General features: G+C 35.3%; 1 protein-coding gene across 5 annotated transcripts in view; it reads left to right on the top strand.

Moving 5' to 3' along the window:
- Positions 1 to 15,064, top strand: part of FMN2 (formin 2) — a 166,608-nt gene that overhangs the window by 129,151 nt on the left and 22,393 nt on the right. For all 5 annotated transcript variants that reach the window (XM_017736388.1, XM_017736386.1, XM_017736387.1 and 2 more), the window contains one exon: positions 6,711 to 6,762. In XM_017736388.1, coding sequence (XP_017591877.1) covers positions 6,711 to 6,762 — 52 coding nt within the window. The remainder of the gene's footprint in view (positions 1 to 6,710; positions 6,763 to 15,064) is intronic.

Here is a 15,064-nt window from a genome sequence, read left to right as displayed (position 1 = left end):
GGGCCAGACGGTGACTACAGACAGTAATCACTGGATCAAGATCGTACCACAAACAACAAGAAGTTCTGGTGGAACAAAAGCTCTGGCAGGGTGTTTGAATGTACTTTGAGTAGACTTACAAGGTCTACTTGGAATACGTTCTGAATCGGCACCAATGGGTCAACTTGTTTTGTGGCTATGCTTATCTAGTACATTTACACGTAAAGGGCATTGATAATTCTTATTAGTTGCTAGCTTTGAGTCTATTTTTCTCATCAAATCCCTTGCATACTTCATATTTAATTCTAAGCTTGAGGTTTATGGATTTTGGTTTTTTTTAGAAAGCCACCAAGCACAAGCCCCTGTCATCATTTAAAAACTAATGATCATCTAACTTTTCTTCACAGTCTTCCCCAAAAGCCACTTCTTTTTTCATAGTGTCCATCTAAAATGGCTTAGTTCTTCCTAGTGCCACTCATGCCCTTAACCACACTAATCATATTAAATAAAACATGCAAAGAGAACAAACAACAACAAAATCCAAAAATTGACGCAAAACAAATTCAAAAGTCTAAAAGGGAGCGGAGATAAAGGGGGAGGGGAAGAAAGAGACTTTCCTCAAGAGCTTTCTATTGATTCTGGTGTATTTGCTATTCTGCTTTGGTGTTTCAAGGTTTTTCAAAACACAGTCTTCAATAGTATGCTAACTGCCAAAAAAAAATTTCTCTAAGTGTTGGTGTTTTCTGAGGGTATTTAAAAGTATATATACTACCAAGGACAATAGGGAAATTTTCTCAGAAACACTGACAGAGCTCTTGTTAACTTGGACCTTAGACCCTAATAATAGCAGAGTAACTGCATGCTGTTGCTTGTGGTAGTTCATCCAATATTTTCTCTATATCCATTTTCTTTCTGTCCTAGTCATGTGCTTGAGATACCTACAGAAGGTATCCTTGTGGCCTTTTTCAGGCACCTCAGGTCCTCAAGCTAGGAGCTAGGACAGACGTGACAGGTGAACTGCCTGAGGTTCCATAAACTTTTTAAGAATGTTTTTCCCTCAATTTGGTTTTTAGTTTGTTTTGTTGGGACTTTTTTTGAATTTGTGGCTCTGCCATTGGAGATACATGGTATATTTTCAAAGCCCCAGCTACTATTTGTTCATCACCAGTGTGAAAGAAAATATGTCTTCTTTAAAGATCCTCATAAATCTGCAAGAAGGGTTTGTAAAAATACTATTAATAGTTTTTTTTCTATAAATTTTGCTGCTTTTTAATAATGTGTATATAAAAAAGGAGCACCATAATCCCAGTCTAAAACAGGTGTTGTATGTCTTCAAGTTCCCAGTTAGTTGTAAGAAATATTTCTCTTTAGATTTTTTTTAGTCCTGTGGAAGAGATGATAGAGTGAAATATCACACTTTCAAACAAGAAGTTGCAACAGCTGATAATAGAAACAACAGATGTTATTTGCAATATCTGTCCACACGGAAAATAGTCTGTACCCATAGAAAGAAGATATATTCATGTTATTAGCTTTTTTTAAAGTCAGATTTAATGCACAAGGTATAGTGGTTAAATTTGGAGGAGACTAGTAGAGTAAGTTTATTGGCCTGAAAATGAAAGGATACTTGGCAGTTGTCTTTGCGTACAGCACGGCTTCATTTCCGCAGAGAACTTAGTATAACACATCCAGAATGATCCACTGAGGTCAGAGGGGACAATTTGTGGTCAATCAATGGTTTATATCCTTGCCTTTGAACCCCTTTTAATTTAATTTCATCTTCTAGGCTTCTTAAAAAAAAAAAAGACTATTTAGAGAAAAGTGAATTATACTGTTCTGCTGAAGACCAGCATTTTCTAAAATTCCTGTGTCTATTTCTCACATTCAATTTGGCGAGATACATCAGATTTTTCATAAATGCATAGGTCACTTTAGTATGGTTGTTCATATATGTTCCTTTGTAGAAGTTTATAAGTAACATTTGCAGGACTCTAATCAAAAAGAATTGGAAGAACATGCCATTGTTTCATGTGTTTACATCATTCTGGAATGTGGATATATGCTGATAAGGACAGAAAAATTGAAAATTCAGTTAATTATACTTAATTTGTGAGATCTTGTTTGAAAGCTCATTTTGAGATGCATGAAATCAAGTTTTATGTCCCAATTATGAAACATCAAGCAGTAAATTGAATCAAATTTTTTTTAAAGTGATAGAATAGAAATTAGAACACCTGATGAGTAATTTTTGAAGAAATATATATGTCCTATAGTTATAAGAATTGATAAAAGAGCCTTGGATATAGTACAGTCCTCATGCTTGGTAAGCAATGATGTAGGGAGGAAGGAATGTACTTGAATTTTGACCAAATATATAAAGTGTTTAGGAAGTATAGACCTTGCTCTAAAAGGAGACCAACTTTAAATAATCTGAAGGTATCTTAATGGAAAAAGCAGGCAAACAGTGGAATGTCATCCAACAAGAAGGCATTAAAGATGCTTTCAAATGAAAAAGGGAAAATATAACTAAATCAGTACGTGTTGTAAATCATTGATAAAGTAGCTTTGCTCTGTGTGAGGTCACTTTGACTCCAAAATGCTGTGGGTTTTGAGATGGCCATGTTTTTCAATATGACCTTAGGTTATTTTCCAATTATATTATTTAAAGTAGATTTTTCAGAATATCTTTGCCTTCAGGATTATGAAAGTTGCATGTAAAGCCCGACAATATATAGAGTGTATGAAGGCTGACATATAAAACTAAGTGTTACCTTTGGTGAGTGGTGCATTACACAAAATAGTGGGGTTAGTATTTCCTGGTATGATATAGTCTTTAATAGATTTGGAACAGTGTATTTGGAGGTACTTCAGCAAATTGGTGTCAAGAATCAAGAAAAGTTCTTAGCTGGGGGTCTTAGAAAAGATGATGAGCCAATAAAATATGGAATATTTGGGAAATAAAACTAACCCAAGAGCAGAAATTCCTACATCTGTCAGAAAACCTGCAAGCAGTCACTGCCACATTAGCTAGTGGATTCTAAATAGATATGAAAGCAGATATGGATACTGCATGACTACAAGATTTCTTTTAATGTTTTTCAAAGGAAATCAAATAATATTTCTGAAATAATCTTATTTCTTGAAGATAGAGAGTAATTGCAGTGGCAGAAGAGTGTGCTCAGATATGGTCAGCTGCCATGATATCCCTGGATTTATCTAATTCTTCTAATATTGACCATTGATATGTTATGATTGCTGTGGAATGGGCATGGATATTCTTTTTTTTATTATTTCACCTGTTGTAGGTGGTTTTTTTGTAACAGGAAGTACACTATTCTGCCCTGAATGTTCTCCCAAGTTGGACATCTTTTAGCTGGCATTTGGCACTTAATGGATATATGCCAAGAATGAAGAAGCCAAACTGGTGCCTTTCATGCACTGTTTTTACACCTGTGATGAACTGCTTTGGAGGAAGAAGTGATAATAAAGATGCATTATATTGAGTGAAATGATCAAGTATAATGCACCTTCAACTGGATCCACCATAACTACATTTTTTTTCTTACCCTACTCAAAGAGGAAAGCTAAATTGGAAGCAGTTTACCAATGGGGTGATTAGTACAGGGCAAAGTACCTATAATCACTAATATCAGGAGGTAATATTAGTGGCCCATTCCAGAAGTTATAACAGTCTCCAGCTGTTTCAGTGTCTACAAGTTATTCCATTGCATCCAAGTGATAATAAGAACTCTGTCACTTTTATAACAGGAGGCTTTCTTCCCTGACTGATTAAATTTCACTGGATGTCTTCAACTAGCCATTTTCCATAGCTCTTGGATGTTTACTGTATACTACTGCAAAAGCAGTCATCTGATTATTTTCTTTGGACAGGGACAGATCTCTGAGTGTATATACCATATTTTCTCTTTCACTGGTCCCACCTGTGGTCTTGTGGAATCAGAATTGTTTTCATAATGTCTTTAACCTTTTCTGTCTAGAAAAATGATAATGCAAAAGGCTTGAAATTAGATTTTCACCTGAATAACATTTTTTGATAGCATGCGAAATGTTTAAAAATATCATCACATTTGGAACAAACTACAAGGAAATTCTTCTTCAGAGAAAATTCTTTTCCTTGCAAGACTATGTTTAATATCAAGAGGTGATTTGATGCAGGATGAAATCTCTCTCTGTGGGAATAGTAGCTGCCTTATGCATATGTACTTATTAGAACATATTAAAAAAAAAAAATTAGAAAAAAAAAAGTGCTGATTACATGCATCTCTGCCATTCAGGGTTTCTAGAGTTTCTTTTCATTGTGTGATACCAATTCTCTATGAATTTATTGAAAGTATATATACCAAAAATAATTTGGTTTTGTTTTGCTTTAATTTGTTTTTCTTCTTCTCTGGACCACAATAACTTTCTTTTTTAATTGAAAGGAAACTTGTGCCAGAATGGGGAGATTCTGACATGCTTCAATAAGCTTAGGATAATATGTTATGCTTACACTCTTTTGAAAAATAAATTGTGGAATATTTGTTCCATTATTGGTGTGTAAATAATTGTTTGTAAACATGTGCAGAACAGTTGAAGTAAACAAGAAAGGACCTAAAACAAGGCAGGTCTAATGATATTCCATCCCACCAATCCTGGAATGATAAAAAAATTTCTATCCTAAGAATGCGATATGTGTATACAAGACTGTCATAGGATGGAAGATGCTAGCCTCTGTTTCTAAGCATTGCTTCAGTGAAAGAAGTCCAAATTGCATTTTTCAGTAATAGAATTATTTCTTTTAAGAGTTGTATTCACAGATACTTAGGGATTGTGTTAATGCAGAATTAGATATTTGGTCTCATTTCATTCAGAGAGTTTGTGCACAGCTTCTTCTCTTTTGAACAATATGTTTTTACTGGTAATACCTTCACTTTCAGGACTGAAATATGAAGAAAAAAAAAGTATTAATGAAAATCTCTAAAACCTGCAACATTTCACCTGGTTTCTTATCCAAAGTGATGCAAGGCTTTCAAGAAAAACTTCAAGTCAGCCCAAATTCACTCAGCACTGGGCTCAACTTCACTCAAAAGGGTTGTGAGCCCTCACAAACCTTTTGAAGAATCTGGGCCATGTTTCAAGTCAGTATTGAAACCTGTAATCAGGCAGGATTCACGTGCTCTTCAGTTTCCTTGAGAGCATTTACCCATCTCTGCCTTGAGTTTTCTGTGGTTTGCTGGGATTTTTTTTTGCTTTCAGGATAACAATGGTGGAGCCCAAGTAATGATTACTAAATACAATTTTTTCCGCTGCAAATATCCGGGCACTGGTCACCCTACTCAGCAGACTACATTGCTACTAATAAAAAGCATTTGCAGCCCTAGACAAAGCTCTGGTCATTGTTGTGACTGGGGAAAGTATAAGGAAAGTCCATTTGTATACCTTTGCTACAGATTTCACACGCCCATTTGAGTGCATGTTTGTAAATTGCTGTTGATTGAAACATTGTAACAGAAAAACAGCAATTATCTTTGTATCCTAATTAAGCCACTGATTTGCTCTTTTTTGACAAATTTAAAATCAAGATTTTCTTTTTCAAAGGCACTGTATCTATGATGTATAAAAATAATTTTAATGAATTATTATTATAGAGCTATATAGGGAAAGTGGAATAAAAAATAGCTTAAAGGTTTCTTCTTTTTTACATTTCTACATGAATTTTATACTACTGACATTTGTTACCCGGAAGTTAAGAGCTTTTGCATGTTCCAAAAGCTACTGACTCTTGGGAATCCTAAAATTCTACATGCAACTTAACAGGCCAGAAGTCTAGCAGACTGAAAAGGGAATCAAGCACCAACTTAAAAGAGCTTTCTGCTAAAGCATGCAGATCTTAAATGAGATTTAAGTTGTGCTACCTGAATGACTGCATAAATATAAATTTCACCTAAGCACATGCACAGAGCAGATTGGTAATTGCTTTGCACATTGGTGATGCCTAAGTTAATGTGCACGTTCTTGTAGATTTTTTATTAAGTATTCTTTCACTGATGTAAGTTAACTGAAATGTGCACAAAAAAATTATGAGAGAACATGTGGCAAATAGATAATTTTTTCACCAATGTGTGGGAGTGAAAGTTTCTTATTTGTAATTTCCCTCACATGATCACCAAATGATAATATCTTTCATATAAAACCAGTCATGTTTTCAATATGTGCCTGCTACAGTTCTAGTACTTCACTAATGGATGTGTGTACAGGGAGCGGGAAGAGTTTTCATTTGTCAAGCAACTTGTAGAAAAGCTATAAGGCTGAATCTTTCCTGCTCTTTACTCAGCTTTTCCTCCTCTTGGTAGACAAGTTCCCATATTATTTAAGTTTTTGGAATCATTATTTAAGATCTGGTTTTAAGTCAATTTCATGACTTGGTTGTTGTTTATATTACTGCAAGATTTTTTTTGTTTTTTAATTTTCAAGTCTTTGAGTTTTGTGTTGATTTCTTTTTGTGGTTGTGGTTTTGGATTTCTTTTTAATAAGGTTATCAAAATTTGTGCAGTTTTGTTTTGTGGTTGTTTGTTGAATGGGGAGTTGGTTGGTGTTTTTCTTTCAGAATTGATCCACATGAGTATATCCTCAGGTCGTTTCAATATATTTTACACATTACATACTTAAAATTATCCGGAAACATCTCTATTTTTCACCTTGTGTTTAATTATTCGATTGTATTTTTACAGCCAAAATAGACCAAGAAAATGAAGAGAAGTCACTGACAGAAGCACATAAAAGGTAAGAAAGAGCAATGCAGTAAAACCTTTCTTTGAAAAATATGGTTTTGTAGCAGTTGTTGATAACCAGTATTACTGTATTTTTGAATATTGATAGAAATGCACTCAGAAAATGAAGTGATATTTAGTTATTTTCAATTTTAATTTGACAATGAAGAAAGATTGAAATTCTATAAAGAAATATTGTACATTACTCCTGTCTTTCAGAAAATGCATTAATCTTATGTAAAAATAAATTCAGAATGTACCATTTGGACTGAGGAAAACTGTTCATACTACACAAGAATCGTGGTGATTTGAGAGATATTTAGCATTCCCCAAACAAATATTATTCATTAGGCACCGTTTCTTCTGCTTATAAAATGTCCATTTTATAAAAAAGAATTAAAACCTTTCTTTTAATAAACTAATGGTATGTATAGTTAAATGTGACTTCCTTTGTAGAATTGCTAATAGATCTTCAAATACTTTTTGTGACAAAAGGCAAAATACCTCATTAAATTTCATCACAGATGTGTGCAGTTGAGACAATTTCCAAAACTGGGAACCTCACTGCATTTGCACCACACGTGGTTTGGTCTGATTTTTTGGAAGAGTTCTCCAGCAGCAGTGTTTAAATGGGACAGATTTTTATCTGTCCCAGCAAGAGATCGAAATATGGTGCACAGCATTTATAGCCCAGGTTTAGTGAAACTCACAGTCTGCATTTGTTTATCCTTTGCTAAAAATAGCATTTTCTTTTTGTACTAGCTACAACTATCACTTAATACATACTAGTGAATATATCCATTATATATTCCCAGAATTATGAAGTCTCTCAGTAGGATTCCTGTAGAAGATATCACTATAAATGTTACTACTATGGGGTTTTTTCTACTAGTTTTTACTATGGTTTGTTAGCCATTCTATGATCTCAGTGCCCGAATTTGCTACCTGCAGTATTGCCACAGGGCGGTTGACATCTTTCCTGGTACAACACCACATTCTCTCTCTATTCTCTTGGGCAGTGTACTAAAGATAGTAGCTGAAAAAGAAGCCCAGAGGAGTGAGTGCCACAAGAACCTCCCTTCTTACTTGTACAGAGATGGTAGCTCCTTGAGTGGCACATCAGTGGTGTGGAATCATGGTGGGAAAAAATGCAACAAAGGAAGTGTAAGAGAATCACAGACAGCTGCTTTGAGTAGATTCCCTTAAGTTTCATGATAGAATTACAGAATATTCTGAGCTGGGAGGGACCCACAAGGGTCATCGAGTCCAACTCTTAAATGAATGGCCCATACAGGGATCAAACCCACAACGTTGGTGCTATTAGCACCATGCACTAACCAGCTGAGCTAATCTCAGGGTATTGCTGTGGCTTAGTATCACACCTCTTGCTCAAGTATATGAAAGGCATTCCTTTTTCCTGACATTTCTTAGGTTTGTTTAACTGTTCGGTTACATAATTCTTATCTTTAAAATTTTCCTTCACAATAAAATTTTGAGAGAAGATGGTGCTGTTAGGAGATTTTTGTGATCTCTGACTGCTCTTTTAAGGAAAATGTTTTTCCTGTGGAAAATGGATTAGAACACTACTCCAAAGGTGACAGGAATCTAATGACAGTAGAATCAGCAATCTGTTCAGAAATCTTGTGATTTATGACTATTTTTTGGTGTCTAATTCATTTTCCATTCTAATCTTTTTCCCTGACAAGACTGGAACCATCATAGAAAACTTCCTATTGGTTTAATTAGCATAAAGGGGGAAGAAAGTAAACTGCTCCCTGGATTGTCATTCAACTTTGTCTGCTTCTTCTGGCTTGTCCTAATTCTTTCTTCTCCCCCTATATTGAGTGTAGCAGCTCCTTTTACACAGTTTGTCAAAGAAGAAAATTCTGCTTCATTGCTCCTCCTTACTGTGAATATCTCGCAAGGATACTCACAGACATAATCTTTCATGGAAGACAAGGAATTATGCTAGGACCACATTTACTAATATCTAGGTTACTAGATATTATTTTCTTTCTTCCCTCCACCTTCCCACTGAAACTCTTGATCAGATTAGTGGTATTTGTTAAAACACTGAAGACAACTTCATCTATAGTTTTAGTATTATGTGTAATTATTTCACTAAAATTTTTAATTTAGCTTGGAAATAAAATGCTTGGGATCCTTTTTGGCAGGTTTGGGTGAAAAAGAAGATGAGAGATTAAGAAGCTAAATAAAAGATTAGTTGCATTTGACTAATCATAGGTAGATAGCAGTGCATAGGATAACGAGACGAGCAAGTAGTGCAAAGGAAAGTGATGGATTAGATGGAGCAAAGTTAATGTGATTAATGTGCTTGGATTTTCCTTGTTGAAGTGGATGACTTCAGCCCATGTGTAAGTTCAGGTCTACTGCATGGAAGCATTTCTTTAGCTTTCATTAAAAACTAAGATTTTTAAAAAATTATTATTACTATTATTATTTTCTTTGTTAGTTTCTCTCCATTAGAATACAAAAGCCCAAAAGAAAAGCTCTTGCAACAATAACAAAAAAATGTTTCTGAAATGAATAATGATTTGGGGGAAATGCAGCAATGTGTATTTTAAAAAAGCTCAGTTGTGCAATAGATGAGCTGAAATGGAAAGTTAATCTTACACACAAAATGAAGACAAAGCAAATGGAATGTCTGCTCCAGGGACTCCATACAGTGTATAGCTGTTCATTTGTCACAAGTGAGAAAATGTTTAATCAGTTTTGAAATGATGTATTCTCTCTTTATTTATCGTGTTTAGTGACTTTGAGAGTGTCAGTATGTAAAGTGTTTATCCAAGGAATGGATTTCTGGCACATGGATAAAATGAAAAGTGAAATGTTTAGCTCGCAATAGGCATATGTTCCAAGATCTCTCTGAGTAAGTATCCTGAGATGAGAAGAAAGCACACAGGTCTATGTTTATCTAGCTTACGCAGGCAGACAAGGAAGGCTCCAGCCTGGTATTAACACTGAAGTGACATGGAATGTCTTCACCAAACCCCAAACAATTACATCATTCCCTTAACAATATTGATAAAGTGTAATAAGAAAGAACCTGGCACTTTCCAATTAGATCCTCATTGCTAAATGCTTGAGAAACTGTGAAATACTTGTCAAGTTAAAGCAAAAAAAAAAACTCGTTTGGGGGGAGGTGAAAGAAGTAAAACAGAAAAGAGAGAGGAGGAGGAGGAGGGGAAAGAGATGCTTCTGTATTTTAGGAGTCCTCAGTTCGGTGCACCTTTTTTTTTTCTTCTTTTTTTTTTTTTTTAATTTGAAATAACATCCTCTGTCCCAAGACTTGTATTATATATATGTTCTCTCTTTTCTGTATTTTCATGTACTTAGTGTTAAATATCTTTCATCTTTTCAGATGTGATTTTACTTAAGCAGCAAGGAAAAAAAATTGTAGTATTGTTTCCAGGTATGCTTAATACAATTTCAGAATGAGACAGACTTTTATCATAGCATCCACAGCAGGTAGGAACCAAGATTGCAACAAAATTATTGTCCAGATAATATGGCAAGTGATACCTCGTTTGCCATGCTAGGATGAAAAGTAACAGCAACAGCAGAAATACCATTTTGCAGACTTATAATCAGAAATGAGTTAGTTACTCCTCTTCTTGCACTTCATTTCTGAAGAACCAATAGCTAAACAACCTGACTGAAATTACTAGCAACAGCATTCAGTGAAGTTGGAATTCCTAATTCTCTGTCTTGCTATCTGAACAGCTCTAGAGGAGTAGCATGTAACTTTATTACTTTCTTAAAATACCTCACCCAGTATTAAGTTCTTGTCTGCTTAGAAGGCTTCCAGATTCACCTCTTTTTAAAAAGCAAATAAATCCAGACTTGTAACACTGGTCTCTCCTCCACTGAAATAGTACAGATGGTGTTTTCCTTCCCCTTTCCCTGCAAACATTTGTGTCTTCTTGGAATAACACTGTGGGAATTATTCAAAAATTTAATTGGAGATGTTTGTTTTTTATATCCAAGACACAGTCAGATGATATTCAATTTTTCCTGTTCTCAGTCTAACATTTGCTCAGAAGCATTTGATTCTAAATTCAGTTCAGCAGCACTGAAAATTGTTCAGTCACTCATATTTCATATAATTAATTTATATTCCACTCCTGTAAAAGACAATGTATGCTAGAAATGTTTAAGAATGCTACTAAAGTTTGGGGGTTTTGTTTCGTTTTGTTTCTTTTTTAGTGTTTCAGATAGTATAACCTTGCTTGAAGTGATAAGTCACTAAGTCAACAGTCCCATACACTGGTGGTTTAAAACCGTTCACCTGTTTTTCCTGTTGATGCCTAACAAGAGCTGGAAAGATAGAAATGCCACTTGCTGTCCTGGCTTTCTGTGCATCACTCATTCAAAAAAATCTTAGAACTTAATTTTTTCTTTAGCAAATCTCAAAGCATTATGAGAATATATATTTGTTTTATAAAAAGTCAAACAGAGGCCTTTTTGCCTTTTGACGTAAGTATCAACTGGGGAATTTAGGACGTGCGTGGCTTGGTATGAAATGCTCATCTTTCTATATTGGGATATTTTTATTTGGTTTGTTTTATAATTTGCTTCCATTACTTGCACATTCCAGTGATTTTTGGGCTTTTAAGTGCTTTTTGAGTGCAGCCTCCCAGGCACCTCTTCTGTTTTCAGGACTTTTAATAATCCAGTTAGAAATGTGTTGTTGCTTTCTTTTGCTGTAGCAACAAAACGACATTAATTTTGAAGAGAAATGTTTACCTTTAAATTGCTTGCAAAAAAAAAAGTATTCCTGACACAACAGTCTTTGCAGACTTCCATTGACTTCACTGAATGTGAGACTTGTGGAGGAACAAAGGTTTACACCTGCTTATGAGCTGACAAGTTGATGACATTTAGAGAAATAGCAGACAGTATGGTACAATGGCACTGCTGAAAAGCAACACCTCGAAATGTAGCACCTAAGTCTGGTAATCCTTTAAAACATTAAATGTCCTTCCCACCTCACTACCCTCCACACAATGTTTTGGATTGTTTCCAAAAGTGAACTGTAAAGTTAAAGTGAAAATTGAGTTAATGATTGAAATAAACTGGTGAAAAGCTTAGTGGAAGAGGTATGTATTTAAAAAAAAAAAAAAAAAAAAGGCAACAAAAAACAGAAGGAAAGTTTTAACTGAAAGGCAAGAATATGCTATGGGACTCTGTCTTTCACTACTCTTTGGCCATTCATCTATTGTTGGTTCCTTCACTGTTATGTCTCTTTTCTCACTGTGTGGCTCCCAGCATGCAGGCTGGAATTGCTAAGGGTAATACATTTCAGACCGTAGATATACATTAGTTGGATCAGCAAAAAGTAAATACTTGCTGAGCAGAGGATATGTGTATAGAAGAAGCTTACAGACTGTTAAACAGTTTGGATCATTCTAGTTTAGTATCCTGTCTCTGACAAAATATCAGGACCAGTAGATACGCAGTAATGGAAACTTAGCCAGCAGTTTAGTTATGTCAGAAAGTCTCTTCTAAAATATGGGTAATTGGTCTTATCCTGGAAGATGAAGTCCTTGTCCTTTTCTGAAAATATTTGCCAAATGATACAAGTCCTTAACTATTTAGATGATTGCTTTTTGCCTGTAAGAGCATTATCTTTTCTTTTAAAGATTTTGGCTTACTTGCTTTGAAAATAATTTTATTTTATTGGTTTGAAATTAGTTTGTATTTAATGGCATTCATTGCTAGTATGAACAAATGGGAATACAGCTTTTAACAGTCTGGGGTACAATTCAGAAATCTAATGTTTTATGCAACTTACTCTAAAGTTTATGTAGAGGATTTATTCTTAGATCTTACAGTAAAAGATAAAGGACGTTAGTTTAAGGTGCAACTACAGTTACACTGCTAAATAGCAGCTAACACCTGGATAACAATATAGTTAAAATAACTTGGGTCTGATCAACCCAAAACTAATGCTATGGCATCAAACTGAGGATTAGAAAAAGAGAAAATAGAAGAATCAGGTAGCTAATAAAATTAGTGGGAAAAAAATACATGAATTAAAGTCTTTCAATGTGTCATATCTTTTTTGGCTTCCAGTTTATGTCCAGCAGGTGGTTTCACTGAGTAGCCCTCAAAAATTCAAGATATTCCTCTTGAGCTGTTGCAGCTGAAGTAAAACGCTTGTGTGCGTGCATGTGTGATTAGCTCCAGTGCCTCTGCATTTTGCATCAGCTTCTGATTGTGTTCAATCTTTCATCATTGTCTACCTGAGCTGTTTGGTTAGATTGTTTCCTAAGACCTTCATAGTACAGTGTTCACATTTGCAAGTACTGTGACTCTTTTACTCTCTTGTGCTGATTTGCCACTAGAGTTGTTCCTTTCTTCCTTGCTGTATGTTAAGATTTACTTTAAGTATTACAATATTATGTTGCTGTTGTCATGTATATGCAAATGGAAAAGCAGAACGGCAGGGGTGGTATTTAATTAGGTCACAACTGCTGTATTAACTTATCTGGGAACTATCCAGTAATAATCTGTACAATATAGGTCATTCCTTCCATAACAATTTCCAGCTGATGGAAGGCTGCCATCCTCAAGCCCCTCCACGATATAGGGCTTGCTTCAGCCTACTGCTGAAACTCCACTGTGCTTCTCATATACGGAGATGAGGTGACTAGGGAAAAAAAGCATTGTCTCTTTACTATTCCTCGGTTTGTTCCTCGGCCTCATTGCCTTGTTTCTTGACTTCTTCGACAAGCCGGTTCAGAAACAGCTTTACTGGGCCAGATCCCTTCTGTACTATGTCTTAAATGAGGGCTTCTCATGAGATAACCTCACCCGCTTCTTCTCTCAGCTGCTGCCTGATAGTTCTACCTTAATCAGTCTGTGGAGGAGGTAAAACTTCCTGCTTCACCCTAGAGAAAACAATTAGGGCGTGGTCACCCCAGACTAGAAACACTGTGAAGCCCTCATGTAAACCTTGGAAGGGATGGGACCAGCTCCTCCAGACATGAGATAATTTTCTTAGGTCAAAGGAGTATGGTTTGTCTAGCTTGGCTTGGATATGTGAATATTGATGATTCACAAATCCAGAGTGATGCAGTTATTTAATACAATATTTCTGTTAATTCCAGTGGCTGCCACCTTTTCATTTAGACTTAATCCTTGTAGAAAATGTTGCCCATTTTCTGAACTCATCTACACAAAGTTTCCATCATTTCTATGAAGAGGATATATTGGGATAACTTGAGAGTTGAATCTTAAGTGCTTAACATTTGAAAAATCCAAGTAAAGACCTTTCCAACCTGGCGGTTCATCAAGGCAGATTTTGAAGTCTTTCAATTTCCTTTCATGGGATTTTGTCATAATTGACTCTAAGAATATGAAAGCCCCCATGAACAGCTCTGTTTTCAGCAAAGGATGGATTTCTTCTATTCATAGTTGTGCTGACCTATGATGATATTAGTGGATGCATGTTAAGGAGAGAGCTCTTGGGCACTGAATTAAATAAGAACGCTCTCCAGAGCAACCACAAAGCGTTAAGGTGAAACTGCATCAGACAACATTTAAAATGCTAGGATGTTCTATAATACCCAAGTGTTTAATACCATTTTTATTTCATAAAGAATAAAAGCATTTTTATTCTATAAAGAATAAAATTTCAAAGAATAGAAACTGAAACCTAAGTTTGACTTGAGCACCAAAATAGAAATTATTATGATTATGCCAAAAAAAACCCTGTACATTCATTTCACATGCTATATTTAGAGGGTATTTTTGTCAATGCACATATATAAAATTTAATCTATGCTGAATTTTATTCTTAATCTTGTGTGTACCTGACATTTGATAAAGCATGTGTGTGGTTTCCATCTAGATATCTAAATAATCTGCTCTAGATTTAAGAAAAACTATTCTTTCATTATATAATTGTTAAGATTTTTTAGATAACCCTGACCTTGCCTTTTCATGAATTTCAGTTACAAAAGTGAGCCACACCACGGGAGCAGGCAGATTACAAGGCTGAGGCTGTCATCAATAAATTGAAAAAACATAACAAGCTTTTAACACAGTATTTAGTGCACAACAGTTCTGCACTACTTCCAAATGTAATTATAACCTCTTTAAGTAATAATGGTTGCTCAGAAGGTGCGGGGACTTTGGGTGGGTCGGACGGTCGGGACGGTCGGAGACGAGAGATCTCTGAAGTCAGATCTTGGAACATGCGGTTTATTGCAAAGGGTGTGGGTACAGGGGCACTGCTTAGAGCTGCAGCTGGCAGCTCTGAGCAGGCCCAAGAGAGCAAGAGAGTAAGT

Source organism: Corvus brachyrhynchos, unplaced genomic scaffold (assembly GCF_000691975.1).
Source record: "Corvus brachyrhynchos isolate BGI_N302 unplaced genomic scaffold, ASM69197v1 scaffold595, whole genome shotgun sequence".
In the NCBI taxonomy this organism is placed as follows: domain Eukaryota; kingdom Metazoa; phylum Chordata; class Aves; order Passeriformes; family Corvidae; genus Corvus; species Corvus brachyrhynchos.
This window is presented reverse-complemented; position numbering and strand designations above follow the sequence as displayed.